Consider the following 13,092-nt stretch of genomic DNA (forward strand, 5'->3'; position numbering starts at 1 on the left):
TAATAAGTGGCTTATTCTGTTTTGATCTGAGCAAGTGCTGTCGTATGAATCAGGCCTGCCTGAGAGATTTTCTGGAGGAATGAAGGGGAAGAGCCTGTTCCTTGGTTTTTTTGGAGTTTTTTATTGGTTTAGTCACAAAAAATACTACGGGTAATTTTTTTTAACCTGAGACTGCTGTCAGATTGAATTAAGCTAATAGCTTGGGCTAAAAGCATTGTAGCTAAATTTACAAAACCACAATCACAGTGTTTTCTTTCCTTACTTTGTATGAAGTTGCTCAGTAATGGGACATTCCTATGTGGAGTATGTGGCATCTGAAGATGCAGATATTAATCTATAAACTGCTCCTCTTTGCCTCTAGGGAGAGTGTTGTAAATACCAAGTGATAAGAGATGCTGAGAGCAACACACCCTTATTTTAATTATTTTATCTGAAGTAGAGGCAAAATATCCCATTTTGTGAACTCAGGTTTTGTTCTGTGCCAATAATAATTTTTTGACACAAAATGGAAAACATCCCCAAGAGCTATTTTGGATGTTAGGAGACCTGGATTCAGAGCTGGGCTTGAATTAAGGCTGTTAGTGTGATGAGATCCAAATTTGACTGAAACCTCCATCTTTTTGGTTTTTTTTTTTTTCTTCCTCACAAATTTGTTCTATCCCTCTGTGCTTGATTGATTTCTCCAGCTTGTAACTTATTGTAAGATCAGGGCTTATTAACCACAGGTCTTCCAGGAAGTTTTAAAGGATGTTGTTGAGGTCTGATGTTTCATTTCTGTAACCACTCTCACTTTTTGATGAAATGATGGTGTACAGCCAGTTGTGGTAACTCTTTTAGGAGGGGAAAAAATCCTAGTAGTGTGTCAGCCAGCTATCGTAGCCTCTCTCTCTTTGTCTGAGAAAGCCTGCCCTCTTCTGGGTGAACTTACAGCTGGATAAATTGTCAGCGCTGCCGTGGAACTGCTTGAGGTTGTTCTGCTTTGTCGGGAGAAGCTGTTGACTTTCCCTGGATAGCTTTGGTGAGCCACTTGATACAAGTATTGATAGAAAATTCAATGTAGGTGTGGACTTTCTGTTACAATAACAGTAAGGGATATAATTTGGTGCATTAAGGTTTCAAATATATGCAAATTGTGCTGTATTCTCTGTGGGGGTGTCTGTCTATCCATCTGTCTGTCTATCTATCTGTCTATCTATCTATCAATCACCTAAAAAAGATTATGGAAATATGGGCTTTCCTTATTTCAAATAATTTTGCATTCCTGTAAAATTATGTCTGTCCACGACTTTTGTTCCTATCAGATCAGAATTCTTTTTGTTAAATCCAGATTTCTTTTTAGTTACCTCCTTATTTTATATTCTAAAAATATCTTTTTGTTGTTTTTTAACTCCTTCCCTAACTTACACAACACCAATAGCTTTGATTGTCAGCATCATAAATTAACAAAGTTAATTACATTTTAATAGGGTTGTAGGGTAGGTGGCAAACAAATTCCTAGAGTGTACAAAAATGAAGAAAGTGATGAAGTTTCTAAGTCAGTCCTGGGTTCAGTTCTAGAAAATATATACTGTGACCTGTAATCATTGCGATGACATTTGAAGACCTACATTAAACAGATTGATTGCAATTCACTCCTGAAGGAGCAGGTGTTCAGATCTCATCAAAAAGGCCAAAGGCTGGGCCGGGTATCACTAGGTACCTGCTCAGAGCCTGGCAGTGAAACACTTGTGGATTGGTAGGTCACAAATACATGTTCTATTAAAGCAGGCAGGTTTTCTGTGTGCTTAACTAGCTAGTGAAAAGAATCTGGTTCTTATACTTTAAGGTAGCACGGTATTAACTCATGCCAGTGTTTGGAGTTCAGTTGGCATGTTTACATTATTTCAGTAAATTAATGTTGTTGTTCATAATGCTCTAAAGCTTTAAAAACTTGGTCAGAGAACAGGATCATGCTGTGCTAAGAGCTTGCACAGCATGTCGTTACTCCAAGGAACATTTAATCTAGGCATAAGACAAGATGAATTGATGGATATAGGGGGCATACTGACATAATGCTACAGCATTGGCCAGCAGGACAGACAGCAAAATTTCTGATCATATCCAGATAGATCGTTGCACACATCCTGACATAGTATTTTTACTGAAAAAATGCCAGGTGCATGTGATGTTACTGGAATACTTGAGTTGTACTGACAGTGAAAGCTAAACACAGAAAATGTAGTCACCACCTTGCTCAATCATGTGTAGTTTATTGCCTTGTTAGATAAAGCTGCCCCTTGGCAGCCTTTCCCCATAATCTTTGTTTTATTAATGAGTAGTTTTACCTTGCATTTTGAAAAGGCCTTTCCTCTTCTCGCAGACCGTGCTTTCTGGGGAGGCTAATGCTGGTTGTATATGAAGTAAGTGATGACTTTCAGCATGGGAAAGATGTGTAAGTAATTTATGAATTAAAGCTTTTTATAGGCTATTGAAAAAACACACACAAGTACAGTAGAATGAGACTATCCAGTTACATATTTTAAAAATAAATTATTTTCTTTCTGCTTGTATTATGAAAGTAGTCCAGCCCAGGGTCTCTTTCACCACAAAGTTATGCCAAAAAGCAAATGCTGTTGGGTAGTTTCTGGTCTTCTGTTTAACCCCATTAGGGTTTAGAGTTCTACTTCATTTAGACAGTGGACATGCTGGAAAAAATTTTGTTATGCTTCAGTGTAGCAGGTCTGTAGTTGAGAGATACATGACTGATGTGTAAGGTATTCCTCTGGCTCTGAGGACAAGATTAAAAACTATGGAATACAGTTCCTTTTGATGTTACTGGAGAAGTACCTATTAACTTCCATGGCCTCAAGTAATTGCTCTGATTTAGAACTGCATTTATGCAGTTCAAAGAAAATAAATAAACTTTGCGTATTGGTATAGGATCTTGTATTTTACTTTTCTAGGGAAATAATCAGAATGGTTAAAAGAAAGTAAAAGCGAAGGCAAAACTGGAGGTAGCATAGCCCAAATCTAACTCAGTTGGGTATGCTTCCCCCCTTAGTTTTAAGGACATTCTCAGAGAATAAAAGCTTGGAAAATGTTGCTGCCTAGATTAGTCAGCTTTGTTGGGGAGCTTTCCAAAGATGCATCACTGCTACCAAAATCTATTTGCAGCATACCTTATAGAAAGTAGGTAGTTTGAAGTCAGCTTTTGAGTAACTTCATGTAGGTAGTCCAAGAATTGTAGTACAAAATGCTTTCATTTTATGTGGGTTTTTTTTGTCCCTTACATTAACAACAAAATGAGGCAGGGTAAGAAAACAAATATTTGATCTCATTGGAAACTTGCTAATGTTTGATTTTTTTGCTCTTTAACACAATTACTATGTTTAGTGCCTGGCAGAGCAAGTGGAAAAGAATATGTGTCTTATCAATATTTTTAAAGATTTTCCTCCTATCCCTCTTTAAGGGTAAAATTATATTTGAACTATATTTTGTTCAGCTCCCATTTCTACTCTGAAAAAGAAATTTAAACACCAGTCTGATGAATAGGATTTTGAGTTTATTTTGATGCCATAGAACCACAAGGCCGTCACTTGTGTTCTTAGCAGATCTTGGGAGGCATTTTCCTTGTCTTCTAGTGCACCTGTCAGACTTACAAAGTCAAATTGCTGAGCTCTGAACACTGCAGTGCTGCTTGTCTGGGATGTCTGTGTGAAAATAGACTGAGATCTTTATTGCTGGTTCCCATTTCTCAACAGTGAACGAGCTGAATCAGAGAATCTGTTGGAAGAGTAATATTTTGATCCTTACTTTATTAGCCTCACTGAGATGCTATTGTGTGTGAAGTGAATTTTAGTGGGAAACAGGTCTTAGTTCTCTGTTTAATCTTTGGTTTAATAAATTCCTCTGCCAACTACTTTCAGCATTGATACTTCTTCAATTTATGCTTGTGCTGTTGAATTCCTTCCCTTGTTCTCTTCTACCTCAAAACTCCAGAATTCTCTCTTTTCTAACACCATTTGTTTTCACATTTCCTTTTCCTTGTGACATGATAAATTATTCTTCTCTGTTGAAGTTGAGACACACAATGTCTGTCTGCTACAGAGCTCCTTTTCCTTGCAGCCAGTGTATCTCACTGAACATAGTTGATGGTTCTTATTGAGTCATTTCACCTTTTACAACTTCTGTCTCTGAAAAACGCTCCTATTTGTAATGGAGATCATATTTCTTTATTCTGGTGTTCACTCTAGAATCATCATCAAACTTACGTTTTCCTTTCCTCAGCTCTCCAAAAAGTCCAGATGGGTTCTGTCCTTTTCCCTTCATTTTGTTGTTGCCAATGTGACTCCCTATCATTGTGTGAGCTAATTTGCCACAGCCTCTGTTAAAGTATCTCAAGGCGTCTGCGAAGTTTGGAAGAGTAGTTAAAAGTAGTTGCAGTAGATGATAATAACAAACTTCTTGCAGGATAGTGTTAGTTTGAGGCTCTCTGAGATGTGAGAAAGGCAGAATGAGTAAGGGTGAAAGTGACCCAGTATGCATGGAAACCTCTGCTTGAATTGCATGATTTACCAGCACACACTCCACAAGGTGCAGTGCACAGTCGAGGATTCTTTTGCAAGATCGGTCTTGTAATAAGAGGTACTGTTTCCAGAGAAGACACTTTTAAATCGAAACATACCAAAGTGTAACCACTTAAGTACCTTGTGTTCTTGTGGATGTCGAGTTCTGGGCATTTCAACCCCCTTGCAAAAGTGGTATTACAAAAGTATTCTTGTCTGCATGTGATGGGGAAGTAAGACTGAGATTCCTGATCTTTCTCTTTTATCACAGCCAATGCGAGGCCTTCACAAATTAGGCAGTTGCCTAGGTCATGGCAAAACAGTCCCGAGGGTGTCTTGAGGTGTCCTCAGGGTTTCTTCCTATCTGCCTGAAACAGGTTCACACTCTGCTCTCTCTGTTCCACTGCTCGGGAAAGTCTGCAGTGCCGACAGAGCACAGGCTCTCCTTAGTTTTCACTGAAAAATATACATGAGGTGTCCAGCATAAGACTGAGGAAGAGGCAGATACCCCATTGCTGTCGGTAAAGAAATATGAAGGAGGCGACACAGTTTCCCGAACAACTCCCCTTTTCCTTCCCTATCCCATTAGCCCACATTCTGTTCCTGCCCAGCCCACCAGTGATGCCTAATCTCATTTACACGGGCTGCTGCCAGATCTGCTGGCAGCTGCAGTTTCTTGGCCGCGGTTTTCGGTGAGGGAGCCTAGAGCACCAAGGAAGAGGAGGAGAAGGAAGGAGGAGGAGGAGGAGGAAGGCTGCTGCTGTGTGGCGGAGCGGCGGCAGCGGCAGCACCTTTGACGTGCCCGTCCCCCACGTGACGGCCGCTCCATTGCGGGGAGGGAGCTGAGCTGCCGCCGCTCCGGCAGAGCACGAGAGAGCCGCAGCCTCGGCGGCGGCAGCGGCGGCAGCGCCTCCGCCCGCAGTGCGTGTGTGTGCGTGTGTGTGATGAGCGATCGCCGCGTCCCTCCGCCCGCTGCCGGCTGACACCCACCGCGCGGGGCGCGCCAGGAGCAGCAGGAGCAGGCGAGGAGCCGCGGCCGGCGCGCAGTGACCTTGGCCCAGGAGGTAACCGAGCGGGCGGCTCCGCGCCCCTCCGCGCCCCCGCCCCGCGCCTCCCGCGGCGGAGCGGAGGCTCCGCTCCCGCCGGGCCCCCCGGGCGGCGCCGCCGCTGTCCGCGGTGCTGGAGCTGCGGGCTCCGCGCCGGGCTGCCCGCGGGGGAGCCCGTCCGCCCGGCCTTTGGCCGCCCGGAGCCGCGCACCCCCCGCGGGCCGGCGGGCGGACGGGGGGCAGCCAAGCCCAACGCGAAGGGTCTGGGGGGCCGGGGAGGGCTCGGGAGGTTGGTGCTTGGAGTAGGGCTCGGCGGCTCTCCGGTCTCTCCGCATTCGCCGGTGTGGTCTGTAGATGGAGCACATTCTTACACCTGCGTGCAAAGCCGGAGCTACGGCATGATCCGAGCTCTTGCTTAGTGCAGCTCCCGTGTGACCCGGGGGAGGGGGGGGGAGGAGACGGGGCTGGCAGGGAGCCGGTGTTTGGCGGTAAAGTGCGACGAAAGTAGGTGAAAGCAACCGGAACAGTGTTCTGGCTTGTTTCTTCATTTCCCCTCGTCACCTGCTCCCCTGCCCCGGCGTATGTACGAGCACAGATGAGCCGGTGAATTACAGGGAGGTTCAAAGCGTCTGGTTTGCTTTCACCTGCGTTTGAATGTTTTGAAAGTTGCTACGAGCCGAGCTGCGAGCGGAGGACACCGCTGAATACACGTCACGGGCCGAGTCAGTCCTCCCAAAACTGGCCTGGAAGGTGCAGAGTCCCTTGGCGAGCCCCGCGCAGGGGAGGAAGAAGCGCCTAGAGAGGAGGAGCCTGTGTGATGTGGTGGCTAGCGGTGTGTCAGGGAGCTGTTCCCAGTGACAATTCATTAACGTTTAAATTAGATCAACACGTTACATCCATAATTTACCGGCAAAAGAGAGTAATGACAGTAAATGGCGAATTAGCAGCTTTGCTCCCGTGTATATATCTGTTGGATTGAGAGCGTACACTGATTTTGGTAACATGTTGGTAGAAAGTCAGGTCCATTAATCATCAGGGAAGCAAGGAGACCTGAGGCAATGCCCTATTGAAACCACTTTTACCTTTTACAGTGCAGCATCCAAAAGCGGATCAAATTTGTGGGACATGGCACAAGGAAATAATTATGGGCAAAGCAGCAATGGGGTGGCTGATGAATCCCCAAACATGCTGGTGTACAGAAAGGTAAGCCTTTGTATTTTTCAGAAGCTGAGGAAGGTAAAGTCCTGGACTTTTTTGCCTAACAAGTGAAGCCATTATTTTTGTATCTCTCTAATTTCTTGAATAGAGAAATGACTGTATCTGTTGAATGGTTTGAAATGGTAAAATCTGCACACTCAGCTTTGCATCTTGTTCAGAAGCAGCTGCTTTTCAATTTGAGATACTTGATGTATTTCAGTCACTTTCTGCATTGATACATATGGTATGTGATGGTGGGGATGTGTCAGAGACTGGACCATGTTTTGAAGTCAAGTGTTCACTTTTAAAGTTTATTAGTAAAATGATTTCATATGTATTAGGGCTAAATATCAACTGTATAATACAGTATTTCTGTCTTGTGCAGGGAAGTCAGAAACATTAAATTATTTCATATGAGGGGAAAAACTGATTAAAAATCTCACTTATCTGTGATTGCCACAAGTCAAAACCCCCCCAAAACCATACACTTTAGAATTTTTCTCTGGGAAGGCTTCTAGTGTAGTTATTCTTACAACATCAATACACTAGATTTCCAAGTATTGAACTCTACTAGTGAGGCTTATTTAGTGATTATGCTTTAATTTAAGTGAGAGTAATAGCTTGGAGATTTTGCATTACACATTTTTTTTTTAAAAAAAGCTTTGATTGCATGTAAGAAAAAAGATTAACAACATAAATTCCAATAATAATGGACAAAAAATAATTTTGCTGTTGCAAATTGAAATAAGTAATTATACAACTGCTTGTTTATTCTTAGAACACAGTGCTTCTTAACTTGTTTGTGGTTGTTTTTTACCAGGTGGAAAAAAAAATCAATACTTTGCTTTGTTAGTGGCATTGACTTTTCCCCTTACAAGTTAGCTGTAATAGAAAACATCTGATATATAATCAGTTTAGTCTTTGAGGTGAACTGAAGTATAAACAGTAACTGTGGTAAGTGTTCTTTTCCCAGAAATTAAAAATAGTCTCAAATTGAAGTCTGATGCATGCTTTTTTCTCTTCATGTTTTCAGATAGGTTGCTGATTTCACTTAGTTTGTTGTATCTGGTTTTTTTTTGTGAAATTAGGTTCCTTTTTACATAGGTGAATGAACTTATGAACTTAACTGTGGTTATCCTTCTACAAATGCACATCTACAAAAATGCAGGATTACCTTGCCATAACACCACAGGTGTGTTTCAAAAGGCAATTGCACACATGAAAATCTGCTGTACCTATGAAAAGCTATATACCAGATCTTATATTGTTCATTATAGGTTTTTGATCTTTCTAAACAGAACCTTTCCACATTTGCCATTTACTTCAATGCTGACAGAAAGTTCTTTCCTCAGCTTATTTAGGACACAGAGGGACAACACAGAGAAACTGTTTTTCTCTTCCTTTGGTGAGTTTGGTAAAATTTGTGGTAAAATTTGTGAGAATTTGATATTGTGTTTAGTATGACTTCATGCCAAAATTTTTCATGGCCTCCGGGCAGCTTCACCTCTGAGCAGCATCCAGATTGAATGGAAAAGCTGAGGCAAGTGATGAGAGTCCTGGTGATGCACAGGAGATTTGAAAATGAGGAGTGGGAGTAGGATGCACCACCTCAGGTGTATGCTCAGCAAATCAAGACGTCAAACACCTCTTTTGTTCTCTGCAATACATCTGTAAAGGGATGATACGAATTTGTGTCCTTCAGTGCAGCAGTGGTCCTTCCCTTGTTGTCACTAAATCACTAAGAGCACAAGTTGTGCTCTGAGTATTAAACTTTGAAAAATACTGACCTTCTACAGCATTGCCTGCCCTATTTGTTGTTGTTTTGTTTTTTTTTTTTGCCTACTTATTTTTGTAGCATGGTGAATTAAAGATAATTTCAGATTATGCACACTGTGTTAGAGTACAGCGAGAAAACTAAGTAACCCTTACTTTGGCTGTACTCAAGAAACAGGCAACAAAATAATAGCTTTTCAAGAAGTCGTCTGCCTTTTCTTGAAATAGGATATTGGTGTAAGCAAACATGTTCTAAATTTTGGGTCTGGAATATAAAAGGAGGATAGTTAAGTGGAAATCATGTCATTTTAGAGTGTATCATCTCTGAGTATAATTCTTTAATAGGAACAACTAAATCACAGGATTTCTTGTAATACATTTGAAAACACAACACTTATCTCTCTGTCTGTCATTGTGTTGGGAATGAAAGCACTGTATGAACCAAGAACTAGATCTCGCAGCTTTGTGAAGGACTCTCTTTTTTGGCCAACTGGAAATGTATTAACAGTTTTTAGAAAAAAAATATAAACATGCTACTGGCTGGGTTCAGTCCAAACTGAATTTGAAGTCTTATATTTTGGATAATGTTGCTGAAATGCACAGAGGTGGAAATGCTTTCTTCCAGGAGTTTATACATCAACAGATGGAAGAGCACACATTTTGTGATATCTGTACTGGCAAAGAGTAGATGGGATATCTCTTACGTTAATGGAAAGTTAAAATTTGGCTGTGCTGTGAAGGCTGTTATTTTGGCTATAAAACACAATTTTGTAATCTGGTAATTTTTCCAGTCTGTCTAACTTCCAGACACAATAAGAACTAAATATGTTCTGAACTACATGGAGTTATAGCCCTGTGTTCCCTAAATCCTGATTCTGTCAGAAGCGTTTTATAAAAAAATTTATACAGAATGAAGTCCTAGTGTTTTCAAATTTGGTTTTTAAGGCTTGATTGTTTCAAACTCTTGACAAAAAAGGCTGGTTTTCTATTTTTTTAAATGCATTTGTTTTTTGATTAGTTGCTGATTTGAAAAATTGAATAATTGATAATCAAGTTGTAATCTCAAGTAATAGAGTGTATCTCAAGTAATATAGAATCTTATTCTCATAGTAGCTTTTATTCCTAGTTGAACAATGGTTTCATTACATTTTTCTTTCAAAAAAGAATTTTAAAAAATCAGCATAAGAGAATTCAATATTCAATACACACATAACTAAGAATAATTTATTTGAATCTGGAAAAGACAGCAACACACATAAATAGTTCCCTATATAATTTTTACTCTGCCTTTTAAGATGCTCGTGTCAGTGTTTTTATGCCTTGGAGAATTATTTATATTTTAATAGAATGTCAGCTGCATTATTCTTTTTGTCTATCAGCCTAATTATAAAGTAATGACATGTGATAAATCATTGGCACTGACATACCTTAGAAAAAGTCCTGAATTTTTCTGCTGGTACCCTGAGGCAAATATTAAAAATGTAAAACCCCTCCTTTCATTTCTTCTCTGACAGAGTCCATTCTAGTCAGCGATTCAAACAGATAAGAGACTGAAATCCATAGTGTTTTAAACATCACAAATTGCTCATGCAGAAATCTCATATTTTGGCAACACTAACTTGCTTGCTGCTGCAAACTAGGTCTTAGAGAAGAAACTTGAGATGTAGTAGTGTACTAGAAGGCCCATACTGTGAAGTTTTTCTAAGTTTCAGAGCCTGACCAGCCTTTTTTTTTTTTTTTAATAGTTTTAAATCTCTGCATACAATTAAAATAATGAGGATTTCCTGTTAGGAACTTCTGTTTTAGACCTACTGCTGGTCTTGCTAAACCTTTCTTTATCTTTCTGGTCTGTGCTTTGCTTATTTTTTCAGTCAAACATATGCTGCAACTATTAGGAGTCGTGATTTGCAATTTTAATGGTTATTGTATTGTTGCCTAAACTAATTTCATTTGAGAGCTGATAGCTTTATTTTGTAGCAATAAGATTATCCTTGTTTGAAAGGTAATCTTGTCACTGAGATTTTGGCTCTCTACCTTCCTCACTGCCCCAAGTATTAAAAAAGCTTTTGCCAAGTCTGATTAAAATCACTGACAGTGGGGCTTTTATAATCTAATAAAGATAATGAGGTGTTTGTTCTGTTTCTGTGACAGTGGTGGAAGGTCATATATGTCAGTACTCATGTGTAACAAGGGCTGACTTTGTAATCTCAAACTCCTTAGTTCATCATGGTCTGATATTCTCCACAGAAACCACGCCTCCAAAGCATGATACTTTCCAATGTTGGTGCAAATGAGCAGTAGCTGGAGGGACAACATCTGAGGAAACAGTGACACCCGTCTTTTAATAGCCATTCTCCATCTCTGCTTCCACCAGAGATGACTTCCAGTGTAGACTGCCGATAGTACTGTGTTCTCATGTGGCCTTTATTAACTGATCCCTAAAAAGATTGTTGGAAGGAAATGACATCATGGATAACTGTGTTCCTTAGAGCCTGTGGGACTAAGGTGGATTTTTCTGAGTGCTGTCACTCACTTTTAGAAGGGAAGAATCACTCTGGTACTACATGTTTCTGAATATGCCATGACATTCTATGAAGGCACCTTGTTTGTTACTACTTTGGAAAAGTCATGGTGCTCTAAGGCACTAGAGATAAATTGTGTGGGGTTTTTTTTTGTGTGTGTGGTTTTTCCTAGTTTGTTTACCATTTTTTTTTTAAATATTAAATTACAATATACCTCTAGATTATGCTGTTTTGTCTTCTGAGAAGAAGAGTGGTACTGGTGTGAGTCTGGTTGTGATGGTCTTGGTGTTATTCCAACACTTATCATCATAGAATTGATGGGGAAGGGTCTACATTTGTGAACCTTGAGAATTCCTGCTGTAGGAAGAAAAGAATTTACGTTCCTATCCAATAAATTATGAGGAAGTTGTAGTCCTGGAATAGCTGGTTGATAGTGAAGTAAGCTTTTGCACAGGGAAATTTCAGGAGCAGGAACTTAATAGAGATGCACAGAATACTTGCTACATGCTGTGGAGTGCCTTTTGTTTTCCTGTATGCTCTCACCCTCATGTTTTGTATCTATCCTCTGAGCAGATTCACTTGGCTGTTTCCTCTCCTGGAATGGTTATAGTTAGTGCTAGGTGTAGCATGTATCTAAATTTTGTCATCATTTGTGATAAAAGCAGTATAAAGGATTTGATTGCCTTCACAACTGCATAAAGTTACTGAAAATCCCAAGGAAACTCGATTAAAAAAAATGCGTCTGAGTCTGCAGGTGGCTAGATCGATGAGAGGGGCACTTGCCCTGTTTTGGTGATTCCTGCTGGTATTTTCCATCCTTTCTGTTCTCCTCTTCCTTCCACTAGGTGTAGAAATACGTCAAGTGATACTGCAGTGAGAGGTTTACTGCTGCTTACTGTTCTGAGCTTGATGTGCTCACATCACTGGCATTACTGTCAAATGCAAAAACCCCACAGCATTCTGTGCCACCATGTTAATTCCTTTCTCCATCCCACATGTGCTGTCTGAAAAATGTATGTGCCTGTTTTGATTGTGCATTGTCATTTTCAGTTTCTCTGCTTCTTTCCTTTGAAGCAGTCTACATTTGTAGCTATGGAAACAATGATGCTATTGAGAGTGACGTGCAATATCGAGACAGAAAGTGTTTGTTTTGGAGTTTTGTTTTCTTTCAGTTCAGGCTTAAAACACTCTTTGTGGACTACAGGAATTTTATAGTAATCTCTATCATATCATAATATTTGACAGATCCCCACCAAAGCTGATACAAACTACACTGGAAAATACAATGAAATACTTCGATGTACATACAACTTTTAAAAATACGTTACTGCTTTAAAACTTTTCTGACAGGGCCGTGGAAGGGTAAGCAGTGCAGGTATGCAGTAATATAGAGTGTGAACAATAGCTGGTTTTCAACTATGACTCTAAAAAACAAAGCTTTTGTGAAAGAGATACATAGAATCTGTGTTGCAGATGGGTAAACTGAGATGCAATGCCAGAGCAGAGTAAAAGGTAAAAATCCTTTTATATTTGGTAAAAAAAGGAGCAAACTATTTTCTACAAGGGAGGGAGCATAGAGCTAAAACTGCAAAATACATTATTCCTGCTTTTTTTCCCCACATCTGTTTTTGTGGGTGGTTTTTTTTGTTTGTTTGTGTTTTTTTCCTTTTTATTGAAACACATTGCAGTAGTAGGGCAAGAAAAGTTTGAATTTCAATAGTGTTAATATGAACCTTACTAAAATGCATAAGGGAATAAAACTTTGAGGGTAGGCTCAGTGCTAGTAGAGATGGACCACTTCAGAGAAACGTCTTCAGCTGAAACTTTGAGATGATGATGCATTGAAGAAAAAGTACACAAGCACTTTCCCATGGTGAAGGGATCAGCTGAGAATTTTGATTTTTGGTGAGAGAGTGCCACCACCAACAACTACAAGCTGAAGATAAAAAAGGTTGAACTAGTTTTTAAAATATGTGTTGGTTATAAGAGTAACTGGAATAGATACAGTGG

General features: G+C 40.2%; 1 protein-coding gene across 17 annotated transcripts in view; it reads left to right on the forward strand.

The window, feature by feature from the left end:
* Positions 1–13,092, forward strand: part of RGS7 (regulator of G protein signaling 7) — a 275,736-nt gene that overhangs the window by 21,585 nt on the left and 241,059 nt on the right. For 5 of the 17 annotated variants that reach the window (XM_038133022.1, XM_038133023.1, XM_038133024.1 and 2 more), the window contains exons 1-2: positions 4,845–5,608; positions 6,682–6,793. The exons of 2 other annotated variants lie outside the window; for them this stretch is intronic. In XM_038133022.1, coding sequence (XP_037988950.1) covers positions 6,716–6,793 — 78 coding nt within the window. In that variant the 5' untranslated portion in view covers positions 4,845–5,608; positions 6,682–6,715. Of the gene's footprint in view, positions 1–4,842; positions 5,609–6,681; positions 6,794–13,092 lie in introns of those variants that run through there. 10 more of the 17 variants (XM_038133027.1, XM_038133028.1, XM_038133029.1 and 7 more) reach the window with 7 other exon arrangements.

This window comes from Motacilla alba, chromosome 3, assembly GCF_015832195.1.
Source record: "Motacilla alba alba isolate MOTALB_02 chromosome 3, Motacilla_alba_V1.0_pri, whole genome shotgun sequence".
Lineage (NCBI taxonomy): Eukaryota > Metazoa > Chordata > Aves > Passeriformes > Motacillidae > Motacilla > Motacilla alba.